Consider the following 26,645-nt stretch of genomic DNA (forward strand, 5'->3'; position numbering starts at 1 on the left):
GATGAGTTTATTGGTGTCTTATTCTTCAAAGGCGGATCATTAAAATGAGATGTGCTAAATTAATGTACTGTGGTAAAGCTCACGGAAGATTTGAAGGGGATGTTAAGCTGATATTGACTCTTCCGTAATAAAATGTTAGCCCATTATGCAAAGCATGTTATGCACCACCAGTGTTACTGTATGATTCTGGCAGAGATACTACAACAAAGTCAGATACTGCTTTACTTAGAGTCACTTGTTATCTTTTGTGGAAAGAACATAGAGGCAAAACCGCTGACATAATAATATAGAGACTCCTCAACTGTTTCATCGTATCCAGAAGACAAACAGCTCCAGACCAGTGGCGTTCCACAGGGTTCCTCCTTAGTTAACAAGTATTTGCTTAACATATACTTGTTACCATATCTTATACAGTGTTTAATTTCTTGCCATACAAGTCTGATGCCCCCTCTGATGTGTTGTTTTACTTTCTCCTGCTGCTATAATAGTAAAAATGGTTGATAAAGAGACAGTGAAGTAATGGTGTGCAGGGAATTAAGTCACACGCCCTCCGGGTCCTTTGTAATCAGAGTTTTCTGACCTTTGTTTTGGAAGCCCGGATGACCACACGTGCATTTTAGTGCATGTGATCCTGTGAATCATTTAGTGAGCAAACCAAGCAGCACAGTGGGGTACACACCCTCTAGGCTGAAGAATGAGAGTGAGCCGCTGCTCAGCGACAGCCTCTCGTTCAGCCGGCTTGAGACACAATGGCTAGAAACAGTAGACAAGGTAAGACAAGGCTAGAGACCCGGGCGCCTTTGTTTTGGTCTGAGACGGTCGTGCTCTGAATCTCACTTATATTCAAGCAAAAATTTCTGTACCATTGTACATTATGTAACATATCAACTACATATTATATATATTCTTTTTATACTGTTGCTACTTAACACAAAAATATGCAAGATTTGCTGTTCGAGTCTTCAGTGTATTCTGATGAGTGGGTCATAATGAGCCAGCAGCATAATGAGTTGTCCTGGTTGATGGTTTATTCAGTGTTTGCTGGACTGTTGGGTGGGCTTTTGAGCAGAAAGTGCTAATTTTCTTCATGTGTACATGCATTAGTACAATAATTTCCTTTCCTCTTTTGTCAAACAAACGTTTAACTGCATGTTATGTCTTGCTGAGCAAATGTAGTGTTTTATTAAACTGTTAAGTCAACAAAAACAATGAAAAATAGTGAATTAATTTTATAAAAGAGGACAGGACAATCTGTGCTACCCTCTTTCCAGGATGTAAAGCCAGAATGCTGTGTCTACTCCACTATTCTACTAATACGTTGAAAGAAGCTGATTCACACTCCATTAACAAACTACACTAAGCAAGAAATTGTAAGACCTCAAGATACTAATCATCTGTGAAGCATTTGGGGAAATAATCATAATAAATCAGGGTTTGGGTAGTTTCTTTTGCTCCCTCTGAATACTCTCCACACGTCAGATGAGGTGTTGCTGCTGTTTCTTGCTTCTCTGCATGAATTCGTCAGACAAGAAATGTGGGTTTGTAAGTGCAGAAGTAACAAACCCTCACCCACAACCACCAGCCTTTTCTTGGAGGGGTAAAGAAAAACTATTTTCAGGCCAGCTGCTCTCCTGCACAAGCCAATGTCACTGCAGCAGCCAAATGAGGCTGGCAGCACATTTGCCCAGCCTCCACTCATACCTCCAAAGACTCGTGTCCTCACGGTGTAAACCACAAGCTCCTGCCCCAGAGAAAAAGCCCGGGTCAAGCCGATGATTACATCAAGAGGACGGGCTTGCCAAGTGTTACTATCAGTGCCAAATGTCCCGTTCCTTTTCCCGCACCTGCTCGATTTGTCATCATTTCCATTTATGCTCTCTCACTTTTTCTATTGTCTGCACATTCATCACTTTCTGTCCCACTCACTCAAAGTCAGTCTTTTTCGCTCCTGACATTGTCGTCTTGATTTGTCTCTCATGCCACATACTCCTTTGTCACTCTGAGTCTCCTCAGGTTCTGAAAACCCTTTGGCCTGTCCAAAGACACATCTGTCAGGGCCGCATATGACCATCATCAGTCACAATACCACTCAGAGGAATACAGATGCTGTATATTAAGCATTTGTTTGGCACTGCCCTTCAAAAGAGCACAGAAATGGTGCAAGTAATGGAATAAAATAAAGTAGAGCTCCCTTTAATGTGATTTATAGACTACATTAGTACAGAGAAGTAGGGAGAAGTCTGAGCTTGTCACACTTTGACAGAATAGCTGAGTTTGAATCTGAGGTAACTTCTTCTTCTATGCACAAATATTCTTTTTCAGCAACATAAAAACCTTTTGTAGTCTTAGTTGATTGTGCAAAACCAAAGCTCATCAGCGACACATGCCACTTAATTACAAATGTGGAAAACATGGGGCACTTCGCTCACAGAATTCATTTAAATTAGGAACCATATTCCTGTAGTTTTATTTCTACAGATGAGCTCTTGCATGACGTCAGCAGTAGGATGACACACTGCGTAAAACACAAATCAGACTGACCAAGAGCTTATGGGAGGTGTTAGTTTTTGTCTTAAAGTGTCTTAAACTGCACGAATCGCAAAAGTAATGGGGGAGAATATTCATTATCCCAAAAAGGAAACCTCCTCCTGGGTAGCTCAGAGTGTATTATTAACTATAGGCTTCAGCAATGTAGTCAGACACCCGACCTTTACGAAGGTGGTGGATAGTTTTGCTCTCAAACTCTTTTAAAGTAAGACATCTCACAATGTTTCTGTGTGTTTAAGGCCATTTAATGAAGAGTGCAAATGCTTGTCAGAGCCTGTGATCGATGCTTTGCTCAGTTTAACGTGTAAAGTTTCAGTGATAATAGCTGATAGAGGTGCACATCTGCATATTTCCAGTGTGTGGCATTTTGAGGAAGCAGCAGGATTTTCCTGCATGCTAATGCTATGAATATAATAATCAGAATGAGTGAATCGCAGTGAATTTTTTAATTTCTAATGCCAGTGTGTTCGTGTTGATGGTTTAGGACACATTCTCACTGGAAAGGGCACAGAAAAATTACACCCATTTAGTTGAAGTGAACAAATGCTGCTTCTTTGAACCACACTTGAATATAACAACAGTTTTCATTTGAGGAAAGCTTTACAGTATTTTGAACTTTGGTTTCCAAGGAAAAACTCTAAGGTTGCTCTACTTTGCAGTGATTATCTTTCATGTGAGATATAAAGCATCCCTTTCTTTATACCCAGTTCAATGCATGACTCAGCAAACAGGACAGAGGTGTTGATGAGAGAATATAGAGTCTTACCTGCCAGAAGATGGTATCTATTGTGCTGCCCAGGAAGCCTTCTCTCGTTTCAGACGACAGGAGTTTGGGTCCGAGGATCGTCATGAACTCATTGAAATCAACCTGTCCATCACCTGGCACAATAAGAAACAGGCAGATTATTGATAGTAGAAGATGCACTGATACATTTTGTCAAATTACCTGTTTACCTGTTAAGACCAAACCCACCCTGAACCCCTCTAACAACCAAAAGGTTCTTCAGTGAACTGCAGAGCACTGTACAGCCGACCTGCAACCGTTCTTGTTTCTGTGTCTCAATCTAAGAGCTAATTCAGCTCTCTTATCTTGCTGTTTAGTCTCAATATTACCATCCAATACAGCGAAAATGATTCCGACAGCATGAGTACAATCTGGCTGCTATCCCTTCATTGGTTTGGAGTGAGAGGCAGAGTGAATGACAAATGATGTTCATGTCCTGAACAACTGTGGCTGACGAGCCCCTGAGCGGAGCACTCAGCTTCCAGCTTAATGCGTGCGACTGCATGAAAGTGCAGCCGGGTGCTGAGGGAACAGGAGGACACAACAATGAACTTTTCCTGGATTAGACAGGTGTGACATAATTGAAGCCGCTGGGGTTGAAAAAGGTTTCTGCAGTTTATTTTAAACACAATATTTTGTAAGAAACTCTTATTACATCCTATGTTGAGGCTTAAAGTGAAATACGGATGCCGTTTGTGTCTCTGTTATAATCGAAGGCAGGACGCTTCAAATCTCACAGTTCAATACACCATTTGCCACTGAGACAAGACACAGTTAAAAGCAATGATCTCTGACTAGCTCTGTAAAACAAGACATGAAGCAGATCAAAGTTTACAACAGCTCACATCACTTACAACAAGAACTTCCTGCTGTGCACATTGATTCCAGCAGTTGTGGTCCGGGAGCCCGCTGATAGTTACTGAAGCGACTGCCTAAAATCAAAACTCTGCCAACAGCAACAGATTCAGACAGATCATGGATAAGTCTTAATGTGGCTGAATCTTTTTTCTGTTGGAGTGGGAAGTTTTCATAAACCAAGTGAGGTTTCGTTATCTCTCCTGCAGAGTTCATCTGGCTTCATTATTTGTATGTTTAGATCAACCAAACCTACACTGAAAGCTCTTGCTGTTAAAAGTAAGAATATTAGGAATGAGATCAGTGAGGAAATGTTTTGATCTTAAAATAAAGGGGCTGGACAGACTATTCACTTACTCACTTTCATATGACTGAATTCAAAGCTATGATAAATAAAACCTAAAAGGAAGGGATATCAGTCATTGTGCAACAAAGACAGAACTCATTGCTATCTTTCATTCTTTCAAAACCCACTTCATTACTCTACTTTCTTGCTGTAAACTCATTTTACTGTTCTCATCATCCCTGTTGCCCTCCCTGTATCTGCAGATGAAGCTGGGACCTTATCAGTGGAAAGTTACTGATGCGATGCAGCACAATCTGCCGCTTCCTACAGTACCTCTGCTCCTGCTCTGACTGAGGTGGCCACGCTGGGACATGTTGGCGCTGTAACTTTTAATGCCACTGACTGCACTCGTATCCCTGCATATTCAGGGCTGCAGGCCAGACGAGCAGTATTGAGGCCCAAGGATGTCAGGACGGGAGGATGGATGGATGACAGTGGAGATTGACTGGGTGAACGGGTTCAAGCTAAGACAGGATGAATTACTGACCAGTCTGCAAAACACAAGTGACTTGCTTAAAGCTCCACCAGCTTATATTTCTGCTTTTATTTCCTGCTGGAACCAGGGCTGCGACATTACAGTCAAACACATCCAGAAATAAATTGTATACTACCTTCCCTGTACCACACAACAGACAGACAAAATCAGAGAGTAGCTGAAGACAGTGAAGGATCTCGCCCCTTAAAGGGATATTTTTCTTTTGTTTGTCTTCTTGCCCATGTGGTGGCCAAAAAAGGTTCACCCTAAATCCCCTGTTTGCTCTTCCTAACGCTGCACGGTTGCATGCCGGCTCTCATTTTGATGCATCTGCAGTTTGTGACAGGCACCAAAGTGACTAAGTCACTCTCTATGTCCGTCATAGCCACCTGATTTGACCAGTCTGTTCCTGTGCTCTGTCACAGTCAAGCATCCTGTATCATCTGGAGACAGAACAATGAATCATTCAAGAAAGATGTGAGATCCTGCTCCCTTTAGTTTAACACTTCCTAGTTAGATGTTGGCCTCTGTTGATATTTAGTTAAGAGATGCCAACAAAAAGTTAGAGAGAGACATCAAGGTCATTATCACCAGGAGAAAAAGAACAACACATCACAGATAAACACAGATCTATACTTGCTGGTGCAATGCTGTGATATGGAACAAAGAAGAGTAGTCCCACCTCTCCGTGAAGGGCATACAGAGCTCAATAACAATCACATGGATTGGCCTGACAGCAGAGACGATCAGTATCTACTAGATATCAGGTGGACTTGGCCGCTGGGCTCAGAATCGATGGCTGCGACCGAGGCTCCGATCCTCACAGCTGCCCACTTGGACAAGATACAATCACCATCATCCATTCTCATTCATCTGCTAATACCACCACTCTCCTCCATGCAGCGTCCCTTTGATCGCTGGCTCTTTGTCACCGGGTCAATGCACATGCATATGAGAAGATAATTTCACAGACAGCTCTGTAAATAACCAAAAAAAGAAGAAAAAAAAAAAAAACAGGCCAGATTTTTCACACTTCATACTTGTCAAGTTTATTGTGAAGCCCTGTTCTAACAAATTCTTCGAATCAGTGTGTGCTAGAACTTGTTATAGCCCTCTGTGTTGCCATGTGGATATTAGTGAGCAGATGATGAATGAATGAATGATTAATTCCATTCAGGTTACAATTTACTTCTTGATTACAACAATCATTTAATGCAATAGAAATGTGAGAAAATAATGAAGATGTTCATTTTGCTGCGGTGGAGTGATGCACTCAAACTATACGTTTTATTAGTTTCTATTTTTTTTCTGATTGCATGGTTGTCATTATGGCCTTTGTTAGACAACAGGCTATTCAACAGGCATGATTATTCATTTGTGCACTCTTTTACACTATTCTTTTCAGCGTCCCCTGGTCAGATTTGTGTGTAGGGGGGTTACAGAGTTCATCACTGGTGTGCAAGTTTTCGAATTCTACACATAAAGACTTTATGGATTTTGTTATTCCAAGGTTAAAATTTAAAATAGCTAAAGCCTCTATGAGAGAAAACATTTGGAAGCACTATCTTTGCCTCTTACTGGCCAAGTGCAGCTGATTTTATCTTATCTTAACAGTCTACTGATACACTCCATGTTAGTTCTGTCGCACTTTATTCCCTCATGTAAATCAGACAGATTCTTTGTGTCTGAAGGCCTCTGCAGACGTGAGCCACGAGGGCCTTTCCCTCATTTGTTTGTTTAAACCTGTTAGATCATATCTGAGTGAGGCGCCTAAAATCAATAGACATTTGGCAAATTAACAAACACAAAGACACATTTTTATTCAGTCAGCCCGTCCTCAGATTCAATAAATGCCTGAATAAAGAAAGCCCCCAGTATTCTGCTAATGACATCAATCAATACAAACAAGCTGACCTGGATCATTTAATGGGAAAGAGATTTTCCAAACAACAGCACGAGCAAACTAAGATTCAATACACAGAGACAGAGAGAACAACAAGAACCAAGTGACTAAATAAATAAACAGCGTTACACTTCACAGGCTTCCAAAGACAAAAGCTGCTGTGACCTTCCTCAGCTCCGAAAGTAGCCTCGCCTGCTTCTTCAAGTCACTGCAGACGATGCAACGAGAGCCAGCCCTGAGGCACAAAAGCAGCTACCGTCTCTTGAGATTCTGAAGCGCATGAGTCAGAAGAGGAATAAAGGCTGTCTAACTTCTTAAACTTTAATATTCAGCCTTGAACATTTACAGTACTTCTCTCTGCACAGTGAAACAGAAAAGCACTTATCAAAGGCTGTGATAGCAGCATGAAGAAATTTGAATATTTTCCCAGTGTTCTGACATTTGCATATTGCATTTTCCCATCCCCGCCTTATACATTTTTAAGAGTCCATCCTTTATAAAATGTCAGTCACAGTAAATGCAGATGGCTTTGAATGGACCCTGGGCTTTGCACGAATGCTGTCTGCGAGAAGACGGACTGGCTGCGTTTGTGTTTTCTTGCTGCTGAGAGGGTTCTCTCCGAGGACAAAAGGTTAAAAGGTCACAGGTGAGGATGGTGCTCCAGAAATAAACCTCAGCTGATTCCGATCTTACAGTTTTGTTACGGTTATTGCAGCGAATGCCTTGATACAGCTTAGTGTAGCTCTAGTAGGAGAACCAATCTGAAAACCTGCTTTGATCTTCACAAACTACTCCCATATCAGGTGTGCACACATTTTATTAGTCTCACATATTTCTTCATATTTAAACTGTTCTCTCCAGGGGCCTGTTGCACTATGGGTTTTTGTCCATGTCCAAAGTATCAACAGCAACTTGGTGATTGGTTCAGATTGAAGTGAGCACACACTCTGGCATGCATGAATAAATGTTTTATGCATGACAGAGGAATATGTAATCTGTGCATCTGAGAGGCAGCAGTGCATAGAAAAACAGTTGTTTATTATCAGTCCTTGCAGCGTTGCCTACTGGTGATACTGTACACCTCATGGTGAGTCTTTATGCCCGCACATGATGTAAAGCATAAATGGGAGGAAGCCAATGCACATCAGCGCATTTCTACACCTGTGTGTGTGTGTGTGCACCATAGATTGAATGCCAGAATATCCCAGAAATGGGCGATGCCATCTTGCATTGGCGATGTCATTTAGAGGCAGAGTGTATGCAGTAATAATTAGGTATCCAGATCCTGCCCCTACACCCTCCCAACTCAACTGCGGGTTAGAATTAGCTGTCAATCATGATGTTACACCCCCTATTTTATAGCATTAAATGACTTGAACGTACATCAGTGTGATAAGACAGAAACCATCTTCACAAAAATGTTTCTCTCTCAAAGAAAGGTTTTTGTACGGCCCATGTCTCATCAAACATGGAGGGCAGGGGGTTTATGTCCTACACTCCAGCCAGACACCAGGGGACGATGTTTTGGCTTCACTTTTGGGGAGTCGTCATGTCATCCATCTTCACAGTGTGTGTGTGTGTGTGTGTACATGTGACTCACCATCCATGTCTAGTCTCTGCATGATGATGGCCAGCTCCACCTCACTGGGCATGTAACCCAGAGAGCGCATGGCCATACCCAATTCCTGTTTGGAAATGAACCCGTTTCCATCACGATCCAGCACCTTAAACGCCTCCCGGATCTCTGCCAAGACATACAGGAAACGGACTCAGCACATATAAGCAATGGCACACCCCACAAGTTACACAAACATAAACACTTATACACGTTCATTTCACAGCACTGTGTGTGTGCTGGTCTGCCAGGCATCCTTGTTAGTATGTCTTGACACGGTCTTGTCCTGTGTATTTTTGGGATCCCTTTCTTTGGCAGTGACACACTTCAAGACTTAGAATTCATCTTGCATTTAATGAAGTCAGTTGGCATTTCACCCTTCCCCCTCGTTCATCATCATCTGCACACCTCCCTCTACCTCCCTCCACCCCCCCGTTCCCTCTCTTCCTGTCTGACCCAGCTTTTGTGCGGCACGTTATGCAACTGGTCTCGCATCGCTGCCTCAAGTTAACAAGATCAATTCCACCCATCGATTCATTTTCTTTACCTGCCGTCACAGCCGCTGTCATCTCTGCTCATTTGTGAATTTATATTCCCCGGCTTAACCCTTCCATTATTCTCTCTCTTTCCTCCTTCATATATCACAGTATATTTTGCAGTCTTTCAATTAGTTCATCATCCAAAGCAACATTCAAAGAGCAAGTTAGATTGGCGAGGTTCGCTCAGGGGGAAACCTGTAACCTTCAGGATAATGGACTTTTCCTAAAATCAATACAGGTATTCACTGTGTAGAATACCCCCCCCCCCCCCACTGATGTTGCTCTATAACCACTTCTGCTCTGAACAGTTAACAGGTGTCAAGAAACCTTCTCAGTTCTTATTGGTGACGCATCATATCTGTATGAATGGTTTAGTCATCGCAGAAGAAAAGAAGCAAACACAGATTTGCTTTCTCTGCAGGACACAGTGGACGCTCCCACTCAGAGTTAGCATTCTAGCATTGTACTTTAACTACTTTACCATTTTAAGAGGCCTGAAGAGGTCAAAATATCTCATAAAGTCGGATCAGTTTTATTCCTAGAGCCCAGCCTCATAAATCTACCTCAGAGGGATGTAACAAAGCAAAATTGAAACACCTTTTTTCCATCTCGACTATCCTGTTAATCATTTTGTCATCTTGTTAATCATCCCCCCTCAGGGTCTGATCTATATACCTTTTCAGGATGAAATTACTTTCGGTGCATTGGGGTTTTCCTTACTTTTACTGCTCTACTGGAGCCAATGGTTACAGCGTGTGTCATGTGGCCGTATGGCTGCAACTGTTCCCAGATCAGTTCATGTTGGTCATCTGTTGCAAGTCATTCCTCTCTCTGTCCCCCGTTTCTTCTCTGCCTCAACTGTCACTGTCATGTCTATTATTTATGACCCTACATCATGTTTGTGTTTTACTACGTTGGTTTATTCTGTACACACAACATCTACTGCATGTCTGTCTGTCCTTCTTTTTGGGAGGCAGGGGGGGGGGGTCCTTGTCTGAATCAAGGGTGTTGTATGCTACACAGATTGCAAAGCCCCCTGAGGCAAGTTTTCTGCTATTGGTGTGATGGCCCCTCCGCTCGCTTTGCTCTGCTGTTTCTAGCTTCCTGCTTAATGAGTGGCAGGGACACACCTGGGCATTTAAAGCCGGAGCAGCAGCAGATCTCTCACCACACATCTTTACATTGTGACTTTTGGTTTCCTTCCCTTTATTTATTTTTACAGCACAACATGCATGCAGCACATGTTCCATCATCCTCTCTCTGCAGTATTGACCTTACAGATTGCTTCCACTTGTTTGTTCGGAGTATCTTGCTGTAAATAAATTACTTTTACATTTTTGACACAATGTAAGAGCCAGGCTGTGACATTGACCTACATACATATATATAAATAAAATTGCCTTGACTGCAGAAACCACCAATTGTGCTGTAATTGTAGTTTCTGTTGAGGCTCAGCCATGTTAAGCCAAGATAAGTCGCATCATGTGGCAGGAAGAAAACCTCAGAATCACCTCAAATCAATAATGCCAACACATGGAAATGTTGTCTGAGAATAGACGGTCACGGATAAAACTGACTCGACAAGTTATTTACTTAAAAGGTTCCATGTGAAGTTTGTTTACATCATACAAATGCACAAGGACACACACACACACACACACACGGATAATGCCGTACACAGTCCTACTAGTGGTTCCTCACTTTTGCCACAGATCAAGAGGCGGCATTAGTACACCAGGATAAATTGCAAAGCGCCAGCAAAGGTAGTGAAGAAGAAAACTGCAAGCTAATGAACATAAATTACAGTCAACTTTGCAATGTATTGTGAGGAAGGTGTTCCCTTTTGTGTCCTTTTAGGTTTATCACTGAGTAACACTGAATGTAAACTTGTTTTACTAGAAAACTCCACAGGACACCTTTAACAGTTCACCCTCTTTAAAATTACCACCAGGTTAAATAAAGGCTTCAACAAAAACTTCACGGTCTTGTAATGGTGGCCAGGTGTTTTATTTTGTCTCCCATCCATGTAAATTTACTTGAAGATTAAATTAATGTATTTGATTCTGACGGTGCATCCATCCTTTATAAACTTCAACCCCCGTTTCAGATAAGGTCTTGAAATCATCACGTTAGCAGTAACTGCCACTGATGTCTTGGGTTTGCTGTTGTAACCGCGGTGCATACGTGTTGTGACGCTGAAGCTACATTTTATTAAACTGACTCACACTTTCAGCAGTAACAAAAATGCCTCCTGTGAACACAGTTGAGTCAGCAGCTGGTTTACTGGCTGCTGAATGTGTAACCAAGTCGCCAGGCCTCACTGTGCTTTAATAAATGCATATTTCATAATCGTGCCTACAAACAGGGGAGGGCGTATGGCAAGAAAAGAGAGAGAGAGACTGACAGGCATCTGGTGTTTTTAAATAGAGGTGGAATGTCACTTCTCTGAAAAACACTATGACTGCATGACATGCATGAGCACACTGTTGAGCACTGAATAATTTGAGACTGGAAAGTGGAATAAATGATTTAACCCCATCCTTCCCTGGAGCCACAGAGGCCGAGATTCGAGTCTTTCAAAAGCACATATAGAGGACGTGCCCTCCATCTCTCTGCAATGGAGATAGAGGGCAAGAGATCCAACAGCAACAAAAGCTGGCACATTCAGTCACATCCAAGATTTAAGATTCAATACTAAAAACATAACACAATCTTTGACACAATCATTAGTTGCTGATAATTTGCTGTAGTGCCCTGATAGATGAAAAACAACACACCATAAGATGTGCAGGACAATATCACAGAAATTCAGTTCAAAGGAAATCTTATCTGTGTTGGAAATGTATTGCTATTGAACGTCTTTGTCGGGGAATAAACACATTCTAACAGCATTTTCTGCTGCTTGAACCAAGAAATTGTCAAATTGAACCAAATACCAGTCATTAAGAAATGAGCCCATCAATCATCTGGTTATCTGCTGCACTGCTGCCATTCTGAACCAGTCTGCTGGAAAATGATTTGGAACAACAGAACATAAATAGACAGTGAATTGCAAATTGCCTCATAAAATTAAGGATGGTGTTTTGACTGTGTCGAGCACCTACAGTAGATAATGAGAGGCCACAGTTGCTTCCCCAAACAGCTGGTCCTGAGCAAATAAAGCACCATGATCATTTGTAACAATACAAAGCCTTGTTTTAGTAAAAATATTGTTAGAATCGACACTCATAAGTGATGTCAAAGGCATCAAAGCTACACAGAGTCTTTTCTTTGCATTGAGATGAACGTCTCATGAATAAATCTCTAAGACTCTGGCCTTTGTTGGGCGCTTTCCTGAGCGTGGAGCGTGTTGGAACACAATAACAACACAGACTAGTTTTCTGTATTCAAACGCCACAGTACATTTCTTATACAAATGCTCCAATCCATCAAGACTTTTGGCACATGGGGAATGTTGAGCAGCTTTACAACTCAAATTCTGACATGTGGCACAGCAATATTTCTATCAAAAGGACAGAAGCAACAAAGGGCATCAAAGCAAACTCCAACTTTGATGGAAAAGAACTCTTAAGTGGCAGAGTTTATTAATGTTGTATGCAAATGATGCCTTGCAGAGTTAAATGTTTATGAGGACATGTATTTATTGTGACCGTCTTCATGACTGTGTGATCTTGAATCACTGGTGCCTGTTTAGTTGCATTATGTAATCTGCCCACTATTATATTACAGTCAAAGTTGAGGGGACAGCACTAGCACACATGTCAAGCAGAAGATAACTGCAAGGAAAAAAGAAAACATGACCACATCGTAGATGTTTAGCGCTCTGAACAGGTTCACACAAACCTACCAAACAAATGTTTTGCGAGGATAATCTGGAATACAGACATATTTCCTTATTAATACATTTTTATATTGCTCATTTACACTTAAATGTCCCTAACAGTATGATGCATTACAAGTATGTTTGATTTAATTTCTTCCAAGCTAATATGACTATAAGTACTATAAGTGCATCTCACGATTCCATTTCCACTAAAAACGTTTTAAACAATACCATGTCACTGCAATGTGACATGGTATTGTTTAAATGACTGTGAAGCTGGCCAAAATTTCAGAAAATAGTGAAACAAATACCATTAACATTCCTCAAATCCAAAAGGTAGCATCTTTGATTTATTTTTTTATCCAACCAACAGTAAAAAAAACCCAAAAGATGTTCAATTTGCCATAAAATATGACACAGTAAAGCAAATATTCAAATGTGAGACAACTTTTTGCTTGAAAAATTAATTGATTCTCAAAATAGTTGCTGATGAATTCTCACAAAATCATCAACTAATTATTTTAGCTCTAGCTACACATATGAATGAGAACCCTATATAGAAGAAAACAAATGGACAAGTGTTAATGACTATATTTATATTAAATCTCTAACAAACTTGTTTTGTTTGTATCTTGGATTCTGTTCTTTGTATTTTCACCTGCTTCACTGCGCAGCATCCGTTGTGCCAGCCATCACATCCATGCAGCGCTTCCTCCTTTTGTTAGAAACCTTTTTGTTTGTTTGAGTTTTGGCACATATGCACACACAGAATGACTGATTTTTTTTGTTTGTTTGTTATTTTGACCTCGGGCTAATACCGTTTCACCGCTGGAAACAGATTTGCTCCATATATGGCTCCTGGCACCAGTATTATCAGTGACTTTAGGTGTTGTGGCATCGCAGTGGGAGGAGGAGAGAGAAAGCAGTGTCAGCACCTCGGACAGCTCCCCAAACTCCAGCTAAGACAAGTTGTCTGTTGCTGTTAGTTTGATTCTGTCTGTGACCCGCAGGCAGTCAGCAAACACAGCCCACCTGGTTCCAATTCCACACCTGATGTCTTCACTCCCAGTTCGAGTCCTGTAGGTCGCCAAGTCTCTCAGCCACTTTTTGTGTTTGGAGACAAAGTGTCCACATAGCCCGAGCGCAAACACTGCCAAGTGGGGACTGCTGTTTATATGCCTATGGAGTTGGAGTGAAGCTGGCTAATGCTGCTACCAGTCAGCCTCCCTTCTTTTTCTCCCTCTCTCCTTCAAGGAAAGCTTGGCGCTGGTGGGCTGAGCAGACACAAACCTCCCCGCAGGCTTACTGCCGTCTGGTTCAGCTCAGCATGCTTAGTCAAAGAAGAGCGCGAGTGCCGACTAGGAAGGATTTCTTCCGCTGCCCTTTCACTAAACCTTTAATAAAATAGCCTATTTTAGTTTTTGTAAAGCCCGTCTCTAGGGCTTCTTTATTGTGAAGTCAGCCTGAAATTCACCCTGGACTACCACTGTGGATACGGATTCAGCTCAACATGTGGTGAAGTGTCTCGCTGCCATTTCATTCTGTTGAATAAAATGCTACTGCAGTTAGCTCAGAGCTGCACAGGAGCTCTAAGAGTCGAAACACACCGTATAATGTATACACTGTACACACCCTCAGCCACGTCACTGCTGAACCTGAATAATAAAAGGCAATATCTGCTCAACCACCTTGATAAACATGACTTTACTTGTCTTGATTGCTTGTATTATAGTGCGTTATTGCTGTTTTCACTGTTATACCATCTGGCATTTTCAGCTGTGCAACATATTTGGTGAAAATAGTGGAGTGAAGTTCGGTCTCAGTCACACAGCAGTCATGTTTGGCTGTTGTTACCAATGTTAAATTAATTTCAGTCCCAGCTCATGTCTACCCATGCAGACCAGAGGTCATAGAAAATGCATTTCACATATGATTTGCATAAAGTTTTAACCAAGTTTTCCTAAATACACAAGTGCTACCAAAGGTCGGTGGCTTTGTGCAGCTCTTGGCATGCATGTTATGTAAACCACATTTTAATCTTTATCAAAAGCGATATATAGGCAGAGGCTGTCAAAGCTAGAGATTGTTCAGTTCAGTGAAATTTCACATCCCTTAAATTGTTGTAGCTCATGAAATGTGGCTTTGTAGTAAGTCTGCACAAAGAGCTTTTCTCTTTCAGGGTAAAACAGCATCAAGTCTAGCATATCATGGAGACTGGTGAGCACACGGAGTATAAAAACGGTTCTTGAAACCTGTAATTTTGTCCTTGCATGCATTCGATCAGGAGTGGGCCATTATCCCTCGCTGCTCTCTTTTCTACACCTTGCCCACATACTCAAACTCAATTTGCATATATTTGTTAATGAATAAGACAAAAACATTCTGTTCTTAGATTAACAATTAGGCTTCAAGAAGTGATGGACAAATTGCTCTCAGACGGCACAAAGGATGCACTCATGTCAGGGAGGCGGTGTGTACACGGGGGCTGCACGGCACGGCACCAACCAGGCTACACTTTTAGATCAATAAATGACAGCTGTGATTTGATGTGAGCTGTGGGCACCGTTCTAAGTTTGGTTCATTACCTTCAGAAGGAATGGGGGATGCAGTTGCTGAGGGTTAATGAAGACAGACTGTATGTACAGTATTTGGATGTAGATGTTGAAACTACATCTACAAAGTCAGTCTTCAGCTGAGTGACCACAGAGATTCTGATTTTAACTTTTGACTGGATCACAGATGAGAGGCTCAGATCTGTAGCCAGGCTTGGCAGGAAGTGCGTTCATGTTCACACAGTGACTGAAATCTCTAAGATCAATGGAACATCTTGTGAAGCCCGTTTTAAAGAATTAAATACCAATCGTACATCCGACAAGTGACATTTCAAGATCCTGTACTGGTTTAAAGATCATACAAAGCACATTTAACTCTCCTGCCTGCGGTAATAACACTGACAGCTCTATGGGCACCACAAGCAGCCAAAACACGTCACGATTCTTTCTAAGTGTTACAAAGACTTGATACCTAAGCGCCTTATTTGGTAGTGCTGCAAGGGATCAGTCACTTTCTTTTTTTGACTGTTATTTCAAGCTTAAAGCAGAACCAATTATTTTTCAAGAGAAGCTCACATTACAAAGTTGACCTTTGCTCTACAGTTGCTGGAGAATAACTACCTGCTCCAAATGAATACAGATAAATACAGCCAGCTACTTCTGAATGCCTTATGTTGTTGTCAGATCTTAAGGCACTATCCAAACAGTAAGAAAGACTTGAGGGCTCGTGTTGTTCTCTTTATAAATCCAAACAGGCTACCGCAGCTTCTACAGAGAGAGGAGACATTTACAGAAACACTCCAGCTGACTGATTCTGTGCCCCCAGCACTGTGACAGCTCGGCCCGCTGCTGCAAGCTCTTTAATGGACCTGCACAAATGCAGTAAATTGCTTCTTTAAATATTGTGAAGCAAAAGTGTTGAATGTGCAGAATGTGGAGCTGCAACAGGGGAGAGAAGATGGTGGGGGACATAAAGGAGTTGGTGTGATGCTTGAAAAAGATGCAAGAGTGGTAAGGTTGTTTCTGATGGGGTCTGATGAAAACCTTGTACATCCTTGTATGTCGAGTCTGCTGCTTCAAATAAATAACTTCCTACAAATGAACAAAACTGACATCACTGTCTGACCAGAATCACCTGTACCTGCTACATTCATTTCTGTTTACATGTGTTTGGTACGCATGCCATATATTCGTATTGTCAAAAAAGACTGAGCTTCAGTGTTGGAAGATACTTTTCATAAAAGGAAATCTGACTGGAAAGTGTTTTGACTGTATATCCAGAGGTTTTTAAAATATATCTGAATATGATTGGTTTGATGAGGATGCTCCTGAACCTTAGCATTGCCAAAAAACATCTACTGATAAGGAAAAATTATTCTTTTTCTTATTTCCCTTTGATATTAAGGTGTTCCCAGCTTTGGTCCAATGATTGCCATGCTTTGTGGGACTCAAACACGAAATGTAATGATGCTATGGACATCTGAGTATCTTTCTTTGGCCTAAAGGCACGTTACATCTAGTGATTTCTGTTTGTATTGCAACTGATTAAAAACTGACTTTGATGCTTATAAGGCAAGATCTTAAGGTAATAAAAGGGATCTAAGGAACCATCTTTAAGTCAATTCATGAACATTTATCCCCAATGGACATCACACACTTCACTAGAAGGTGAAATGTCTGGTGATCCCAGCAGAATGTGGATATCTGTGCACTCTGGCTTGACTGATTTGAGAAAATAGACAGCATTTTAAAATAATTTTTCACTCAGATAACTAGAGACTCTAAACACTGTGATGCCACCAGTCAACCAACATGCAGTGCACAGTAAATACTGATAAACTTATTATAGCGTTGACAAGCTGTAGTTTCACAGTGTTTAGTTGACCTCATGAGGATCACTGTATCTTATTCTCACCAAGCAGCATGAACCCATTGAAGCAGGAGTGAGAAATCCAAAAAGCTCTATGCATATTAAAACTTGACCCTGACAGAGTATCTGGCCATTACAGTGCACTCTGCAGCCAATTTCCTAGGCGGCAGCTTAATGTTGCATCAATGGATTAATATTTTTGAGGTCTGGGGGAGTCTGGGTTGTTTGCTGCCCGTGAGGCTGCCACTGCTGACTTCGGCAGACTGTAATTGATCAGGTTTGTGTTCTACAGGCCAAGGTGATTACTCTCAGACAGACTGCAAAACAAAGGGTTCATAAACACAGTCCCAGCTACGGCACAGACGTGAGAGAGAGAGAGGCCAGCAGATGTGAATGTTCCTGGTGAGATAAGCTACGTAGAAAACAATGCATAACTCTGCTTCAATGGCTTAGATGAGGAGGGTCCTGCTGCTTTTGTAGCACTGTATTGTCTTTTAAAAGGATTACCGACTATAAAACTGACGGGAACTATTTGGACCAGCACCTGTTCTTGAGAACAAAACCTGTCATGAGTCAATCTCCTAGTGGTCCTGGTATAATACATCATTTGTGGATCTCTCCTGGTAAGAATCTGGAAGTGTTTTCTGAAAAGCAAAGCTCTACATGGGTTTGGTATTCCGCAGTGTGCACAGGCTTGTTGCCCAAAATAGTCATTTTTATGCAGTGGCTTCCTGTGTGCGACCGTCTGATCCGCCTTAAAAACCACAAGACTTGCTGTGCTTTAGGTTCATACAGTACAATTAAATATCTGCTAAATTCTCAGTATGTTTGTTTCTTTTCTCTTGCAGCCAATGTTAACTTTTGGTGACTGCCTCCCCCCATAAGCTGGCATGAAGCGAAACTAAACATAAAGCTGCAATGACTAAAATATGTGCATGGTGCACGACACTCCATATGCAAATATTTCAGTCTAACTTTGGTTTCTTTATTGCACCGTAGAGCTGACCTTAGTGTTACCGCTTTAAATAAATGTAATGAACATTGGGAAAAACAGACTAAAGCTGGCTTTGGCTGCAGCTGAAAACACAAAGCACAAACATACTTTTTTCCCCAGAAGAGACACTGTGCTTTGATTATGACTTCAGTAATTATTGAAATGCTACTAAATAAATGCTTCAAAGAAATTCTTCAAGTATGTTTTTCAAGTCACACTAATAAAATGCAGTGCACGTTAAAATGTTGCCTAAGATTATGGGGGTGGAAAGGCAGGCAGCAACAGCCAAATTGCTTTAAAAAGGACATTAAGCATAAGGCAGGGCAACAGCCAGACAGTTTATTGAGAAGCCTTACCGTCCAGCTCCTCCACTGAGATGCTGGCCAGCACGTCGCTGTCACTGTCCGACAGCGAGCGGCTCAGGTAGTTCCCCTTGTAGAGCAGGCCTGCCGTCACATGGTGGAACGGCATCTTCTCCCTGAGAGACAACAGGAGGAAACAGTTAGACAGGAGCTGGATCCTGGATTTTTTTGGAAGATTAATTGCGAACACAAACGCCAATGAAAAGCTCCACACATTGCATATGTAACTGAAAGTTTAACAGGAGGCAGAACTCCTGTGTGTCATTTTTTCATGGTCACTGCAACATTGCTGCACATGAAATCCATTATCAGGCATTCAAATGAGCCACTTATCAAGAATAAAGTTGTAATCCACTGTGAGGTGCATAAAACCTCATTTAAAATAAACTTAAAATTAAGTCAAGTTTAAAAAAAAAACAACGTGAAATGTGAGCCCATAATCAGCTACAGAGAGCTGGTTTGCCCATTTGTGATATTGGCGAGGCTAAAACAAATTAACGTCCAAGGCATAAACGAGATCCATAAATGAAGCAGAACTCATTGGCTAAATGTGAAGTCACACAGTGAGTGAGACTAGTATAACTTGAGGTAAAAGTAGTGAATGTGTGTGCATGTGCGGGTCCGTGAGAGCATGTGACTGAGGCAATTAATTATTCAATAAATCGAAGCCCAAGGGCACAGGAGGAAAATAAGAGCACATAGAACAGAGAGATTTGGGCGACTACTTCCTTCGCTCTAATTGGATTTCGTCTCGATGAGCACTTGGAGGAGATGCTTCTCAGACAGAATGAGGAGTTCAGAACGGGCTGAGACATTACACCGAGAGAGCAGTGAGGAACGCTGAGCTGAACTGTTGTGAACAGCTCCGGGCTTCTCACCGTTTTCCTCTCTTTTATCAGTTTTACTTTACATCACATTTCGGCAAAGTCAGGCCAGAAGGCCTCATAATTACAAGAGCTTTGATAACGCAAACTCTCCAAAAGTGTCTGATAGTGAAACATGCTCAGCATCCACAGTTCATAACGTGAAGTTTATCCTCGGCATGACATGCTGCTAGTGGTTGCTCGCCAAATTAGCAAACATGCTCTCTAGAAGTGAATGAGTCTGAATCTTCAGCTTGACCAACCTTGTTTGTTTGTGTTTCCTCTACTAAGAAAACCTTGAACTAGTTCTTTAATTCATCCTGCGGCATGGAAGCAAGCATACTGTAGTACTGTATGTACTAAATGCAGTACTGTTCTCATGTAAAAACTGTTTTTTTGCATTGAAGATAGAATACAAACATATTAGGACCTCTTCTATAGACATAGTTGCATCTATAACTGCAGACCTTTGAGGCTTTTTATAAACTGAGAGACTAATGACACTTTCTAACTAACTGACTTAGCTTTTCCTCACTGAAAGATGGCCGATCCAAATGTTGCTCTTATTAAGAAACAAAGCTGTATGCAGAGTGAAGAAGCAGATATGATCAGGAAGGACATAATGACACACAGCTTCTTAAACATGTTGTTGGGCTACGTCCGAGTACAACAAACAGAGTTGGACATGAAAGAAACATTTCAGTGCGTTTCAAATAAGCCAACCAGAAGCAACTTTTTTTTTTATCTTCTTAGCAGTGAAAGGAAATTATGTTGGAATATTGTCCCAATAATTGATAAAATCTTTAATCTTTTTTTGCTACAATTTCCCCCCTATGAGAGCTTCTTACCTTCTCAGGATACAAATCATATTTCACTGGTTGGAGCTGCCAGCAATCCGTTACCCCACAAATTGAAAACTGGTCCCCGCATCTTTCTTGTTTGTCAGGTTAATAAGCATGCGTATCAAGACGTCTGCTACTACAGCCTAAAGCTTTTCTATGAGCAGCTTTCCTCGCACGTAATGTCCGGGTTTTTCATTTCTGAATTCATCAATTATTCAGTCATCTCTCAGCTGTCATTATGAATATTACAATCATCGCTCTTGTCCGTTCTTTCCATATTATTGTTACGAGCCAGCCCATACATTGTCAGCTGCTTGACGCAGGTTTATAATATTCTGGGTTTACCTTCCGACGGCCAAAGCGAAGAAATATTGATCAAGCTGATTTACTATGAAGGGACAGAATTTACATACATTTCATTAGAGTAAATCCTTCAGGAGCAGAATTCAGTATTAAAATAACTCAATGAGCTGTTTTGAAAAGCTGAGACAGAAGGAAAAAAGACTTCAGTCTGAAATACTCAAAGGCAGTAAAAGAAATGTTATGCAGCCAAAACTTTCCCCCTTTGGCTTTACAAGGGCAAGAGTCAGCTGTTTGTACGCATTACAAGACCTGTATGTGTGCTCTGTGAGCGTGGAGGGTAGTAGTGGCCTCCATGGTGAGTCTTCTCACGTTTCTGACATTTTGCCTCTGCATTCTTGAGTAATCTGCTTATCCAGCTAAAAGCTCCCACTAACCTGAGCAGAGGACAGACATGCGTTTTAGTGACGAGACTGAACAACACCAGGATACCTTGTAGGATGATCCAAGACTAAACCAGCAGAGCAGCTTTCACCACACTGTGTAGTGACACTGTTTTCTAAAAAATAAAAAAAACATAATTTACACACTTTATCAGCAAAAGTTACTTTTACTGGTTCCATCTTCTCTAAAGTGAGGATTTTTTCTGCATTTCTCCGTTTAGAACTGATGTAAATTGAAGATATTTGGTGTTTTGGACTGTTCGGCAGACAAAAACAAACAGTTTCAACACTGTAAATTGGCAGATTAAGTCACACTTGGCTAACAGCATCAGCCGTTTCACACAAGCTTCATAATCGTTGGCTCATTCACATCTGTGTGGCTGGTACCATGCAGTCATAGTCATGCAGGTGTACAGCGCTGACAGTATAACGTGACACTTATCACTGTCACTCTGCTGATAGCTCAGACCGTTTCCCTCCACCACCCCAACCTCCTCCTCATGTGGTATTTTTAGAGTTGTGGATTTGACTACGATTTAATGGTCATGTATGCTTATTAAGGGGGACTAGTTCTCCCAGCAGAATCGTCACTGCTGCTCAGATCCTTTGAGTTCCCCTCAAAGAGCAGAGCCTCTTCCTCCAAATCTAACTGTGGAACGATTTGCTGCTTTGGAGTTTTGACAGCAACACGCACAGCTTTGCAAAAAACGAGCCGACTTGTTGGAGTCTGTGACACGAAAAAACACATTCTGCATCACTGAGCAACACCAATTACATGTATTAACGTATTTGTTCTTTCCAAATAAATCAAAAAGAGCAGATGCACCAAGGAGCAACAAACCTGATATCAGTGGCAAACAAACAAAGATGGAGACGTGTGCGAGGGCCCAGAGGATGCATGGGGTATTAACAGGAGATAAAACTTTACTGCTTTTATTTACCATACCATCTCACAAGGATATAATGTTTATTAATGCGGCAGATGAGCTATGAAGTAATGTGCTGAAACAGTAAAATACCTGATCTTCAACCCCTCAGGAAGACGGTGTTGAACAGAGCTGTTCACAGCCTTCAGCATCATTACACTTGATTAAATTGATCAAGGTCTCAGCTGAACCAGCTAATTTGCCCTTCAGGAGCAGAGCAACATACAGTAATCACTTAAATCAGGAAGTAATCACACTGCAGCCTCAACCAAGACCATGCCTATCCCCTTTTTCTTTTTTTTTCTCATCACATTACTATTCCCTGCATGCTATGATATATCAATTCAGTAGAAAAAGAGGCAAGGATAGTGGGATTTCATAGCCAGATTGACTGGCTGATAAAAATGAGCTGTAGAAATGATGGAGATAAAATCACTGGATGGTACCTCAATTTTTTACTGAGCAAGCTGCTTTAGGTGAGTCCAGCATCCCCAGCTCTTTGACGATACAGATGCTTTTTTTTTTTTTGCCCTTATAGTCCAACAGGGCTGCAGCAAACGAATAGTTTCACTTTAACTCGAATTGCTGTTGAATCAATTAATTGTTCATTCTGTGAAATACCATAAAATGCTGTACATATGTGAGTCCAAACTGATGCCTTCAAAGTTGATTGTTTTGTCTGAGTCCACAGCCCAATTTACAATTGTATATAAAAATCTTCATGAGACCCCATCCACTGATCAATCAATCAACTAATTGTTTCCATTTTGCTCATTACCTTTAAATGGACTGCACAGACACAACATGGTAAGTGTTTTAATGGAGCTGCTGCATCTTGGCTGACAAGGACAACACAAGAATATGTGAAATGACACATGAATGTGACATTTAAAGCAGAATAAACCTGCCGTAAGTTTTATAGGATAGTAACTCAAGTTTTACATCACGTTGAGGCCATTAGCTGATGCGGTTATTCAAAGTAACTTTCGGTGAGTGAGTAATTCAGGATTCAGTGTCTGGCTCAAGGTCACGCTGAACTGACAGGACACATGCTTGCTGATGGCTGCACTAGCTGTGATTGGACCTGCGGTATTTAATCACAGGGACAACCTGGAGCTCTGCTGTCTCTTGTGCCCGAGATTTAAGTGTGAATGTGTTTTACACACTATGATCAACTAATGACTAGGGGTCGTCTCCGAGTCACTAGAGGAGATGGTTAAGTGTGTACAAGAGTCAAAGATTAGAGGGGAAAAAAAGTTCTGTGCAAAATCACTCAAACTTTGCAAGTACAACATCTTTAATCTTAAGATTTTACAATGAGACCTTCATCAGATGATGTGATTACTTGATTAAATGTCAACGAATTTGAACTCTCACAAAACTGTTTGCTGTTCAGTGGACAGCAGAGGCTCATCTCTGTTTTCTTATTTGATGGATTAAAGTGATTTAAGTCCCAAAAACACTTCTTTAAAATCTCTTGTTTTAAAAAGACGTTTGTATTTCTGTTATTTACAGTCAACTTATTTCATGGTAGCCTGAAAGTAGTCATGTCAGAACTGAACACAATTACAGCAGAGACATAAATAAAACCACCTCCACTGAAGTTTCCTGCCTGCCTTACAGGGAAAGCACTACTTGTGCTGACACTTCAAGGATAAGACAAAGCTGACATGACTAATCAAAACACTTTGACCCTGAAGGAGGAAGCACTAAGCTGCAATTACGCTGTTGCCATTAAAATGCTGCGTGTCCTCAAAGAACCGGCAGGAAGGCACGACGAACTCATTTTACTTTGCAAATTTGTGTCCAGCAAACACACATCATCGATTAGCGTCACGCCTTAACATGCAACATGGAGGCGAGGCCAAGAGATCAGGATCCGGAGACGGAGAAACAGAAAGGCACCATCTAAAAGATGATTAGAACCTAAAATGCCTTCAAGCCGTTTGTTGGCCCAAAAGCTAAAAACAGTTGATAATCCTCACGTCTGAGAACTGGAAAGAGGAACAATGGTTGTGTTTGCTTGATAATCGATTGTGGTGCTGCTGCATTTTCTATGTTGCATGTCTCTATAAGCATTTGTTAATTGTCCAGAAACAATCACTAAGACTCACACTTGAAGTTTTCTACTTGATTAGGCAAATAGACAGAGGATTTAACCTTGTTTGAAAAACTGAGCAAAAATCATTAGATGTTTATTTGTCCAAGGAGATGCTGTGTAGCCTGCCAGTAAAAAGACGTTTTATACACACTGATCTTCCACTCTGCCATGTAGTCATATTACAAAGTTTCAATCCACTCAGTCCTGCATGCTTTTCTCTCTCTCTCTCTCTCGTTCTATATCAAATGACTCTCTATAAACACATGCCCACTCCAGAGTACCAAACCAGTCCTCAGTTCTGAGTCTTGGAGAGAGTGCAACCTGATTAAAAGAGCGCAGCTTTATTCAAAGCTCTCCGCATGACAAGGAGGCCAGATGGCAATTTCTCATATCAGACTCTGCAGCACAACAGCCAATAGCAATGGGCCGATTGTGAAGGGGACACATGCAGAACACTGTGTGCCGGCAGCAGACCCTCCGGTCCCAAAATCAGCTGTGTAAAGAGAACCATGACACGGTGACATCTTTACACTGAATCACACAGGGCAGTCAAACGTGATGTTTTGATCAAACCAGAGATGTAACAGCAGAAGAAAAAAACACACCCGCTAAAACATCCCAGATTGAGGTGTGGTCACATAAGCAGTACACTTGCAAAAGTTTCCACTCATAGCGAGAAATGCAGCAGTGAGTTTTCAGTGTGGTTTTACCAATTTTCCATCACTGCTAGAGAACATGCAAAACGCCAACGGGTCATAAAAAACCTCCAGTTCAGAAAATGACAGCACATGGCCATTTCTTGCAGAATCTATAAACTTCATATCAAGTCAAATAGGAGGTATTCTGGTCACACTTCAGTTTTACTGACACTCAGTGGCATTTTCATGTAGCGAGGCAGCCGGGTGCCATCTGACGACTCTGTCCACTCATATGGATCCGTGTCAACACAATGAGCCTTTGACAATACTGCACGCTGCTGCAGCAAACACACAAAGGATATGCTAAGAATCATCAATGGAAAAACAGTGCCGTTCCATTTAGCAAGTCATGATTAAGATGAAATAATTGCTTTTGTCCACCAAACCAAATCTGTCACCAAGGTGTGTAAAATGACACTAAACAAAACAAGTACTTGTGTTGAAATCTGTCTTTGTGACATAAATAATAAGGTAAGAAAATATTACTGTGGATCAATAAGACATGCCTGAACCTTCTCCAAGAGCAATTTATGGTTAAAGGATTTTCCAATGCAATGGACCGTGCAGCAGAGGCACACAAGGTGCTTCAAAGCCAAGCCAACTGGGCGCAAAGGCAATTCAAACAATCACTGCAGAACAGGAGTCAAAGGCTCTCCAAACTGAGAAAAGAGACAGAGACGTCCCAGAGAAGTGCCACCTCTCTGCACACATCACTAGCCGCCTCCTGCAGCAACAGACTCTTCCTCTGTCTCCCTGCCTCTCCCATGCTGAATCTTACCCATATTGGTGGCTTTGACTGTACTCAGCAGGATACTGCAGCACAACAGGCTCCCTCGCCGGACTCTCCATCACGTCCGCCGTCCCGTCCCTCAGGTACGGGTTGCCCGGCAAGTCTCCATTCACCTCAGAGTTTGTCACCAGCGGCGGCGGCGGCATGCCGGTGGGCTCCTCCGTCTGAGGATCGGGCTCTATGACCTCCTCCTCCATCAGACTCTTAGATGCAGCCGTGCCTCCAGCAGCAGCAGACTGCCTGTCCACAAACCACTGAGCCCGGCTGCCTCCACAGTTTGGTCTTGTCCCAGAGCAGCGGCATCGGTTCCCAGAAACCCGTTGTTAATATTTGAGCAGTGAGAGCAGCAGGTAGACAGCTCCTCTCATGCTCCACGCATTGGCTCCTCACTCCCTCACTCCCTCCCTCCCTCCGTGTGACTCCCTCTCTCCCCCTTTGCTCTCTCACTCACTCTCCAGTGCAAACATTCCTCCACATGAGGAGACAGAGTGGAGGGCTCATTAGTGAGTCCCAATGACAGACTCAGTCCTGCCTGCCTGCCTGCCTGCAGCTGTGCTCACAGAATACACAGGGAGAGGCTAGAGAGAGTGAGAGAGATAGAGGCAACAAGAAAGAGAGACGGGCAGAGACTCTGACACAGACAGAGAAAAAGAGGAAGTCAAGGTGTAGAGACAGACGAATAAGGAATGGCAGCCCGACAAGAGCTGACAAGAAAGAAAAAGAATGTGAAAGTAGGAAGCAGGATTGAAAGACATGGTGAAGAAACAGGAGAGTGTGTGTGTGTGTGTGTGAGAAGAACACACAGATGCACACAGCCTCTACATCCCAGCGGATCATGCTTACAGTGCGCTCTGCAGGTCAACACGGGGATGCTGTGAAGACACATCACACAGAAAGCAACGCATCTCCGGCTGAGCGCGCCATGCGTAACAGCGTGCGCCACCGTGTGGAGCAAGAGCGCGCGTAGGGAAGCTGCGCAACGGGAGCGTGGTGATTGTGGGTGGTGGCGCACGCGCA

General features: G+C 42.0%; 1 protein-coding gene across 1 annotated transcript in view; it reads right to left on the bottom strand.

Moving 5' to 3' along the window:
• Positions 1-25,825, bottom strand: part of LOC139200363 (calcium-binding protein 8-like) — a 51,410-nt gene extending 25,585 nt beyond the window's left edge. Inside the window, exons 1-4 of the mRNA XM_070829640.1 lie at positions 25,617-25,825; positions 18,660-18,781; positions 8,511-8,654; positions 3,314-3,426 (exon numbers count right to left, since the gene is read on the bottom strand). Coding sequence (XP_070685741.1) covers positions 3,314-3,426; positions 8,511-8,654; positions 18,660-18,781; positions 25,617-25,825 — 588 coding nt within the window. The remainder of the gene's footprint in view (positions 1-3,313; positions 3,427-8,510; positions 8,655-18,659; positions 18,782-25,616) is intronic.
• Positions 25,826-26,645: the final 820 nt, after the last annotated feature.

Source organism: Pempheris klunzingeri, chromosome 4 (genome assembly GCF_042242105.1).
Source record: "Pempheris klunzingeri isolate RE-2024b chromosome 4, fPemKlu1.hap1, whole genome shotgun sequence".
NCBI classification, from domain to species: Eukaryota; Metazoa; Chordata; class Actinopteri; order Acropomatiformes; family Pempheridae; genus Pempheris; species Pempheris klunzingeri.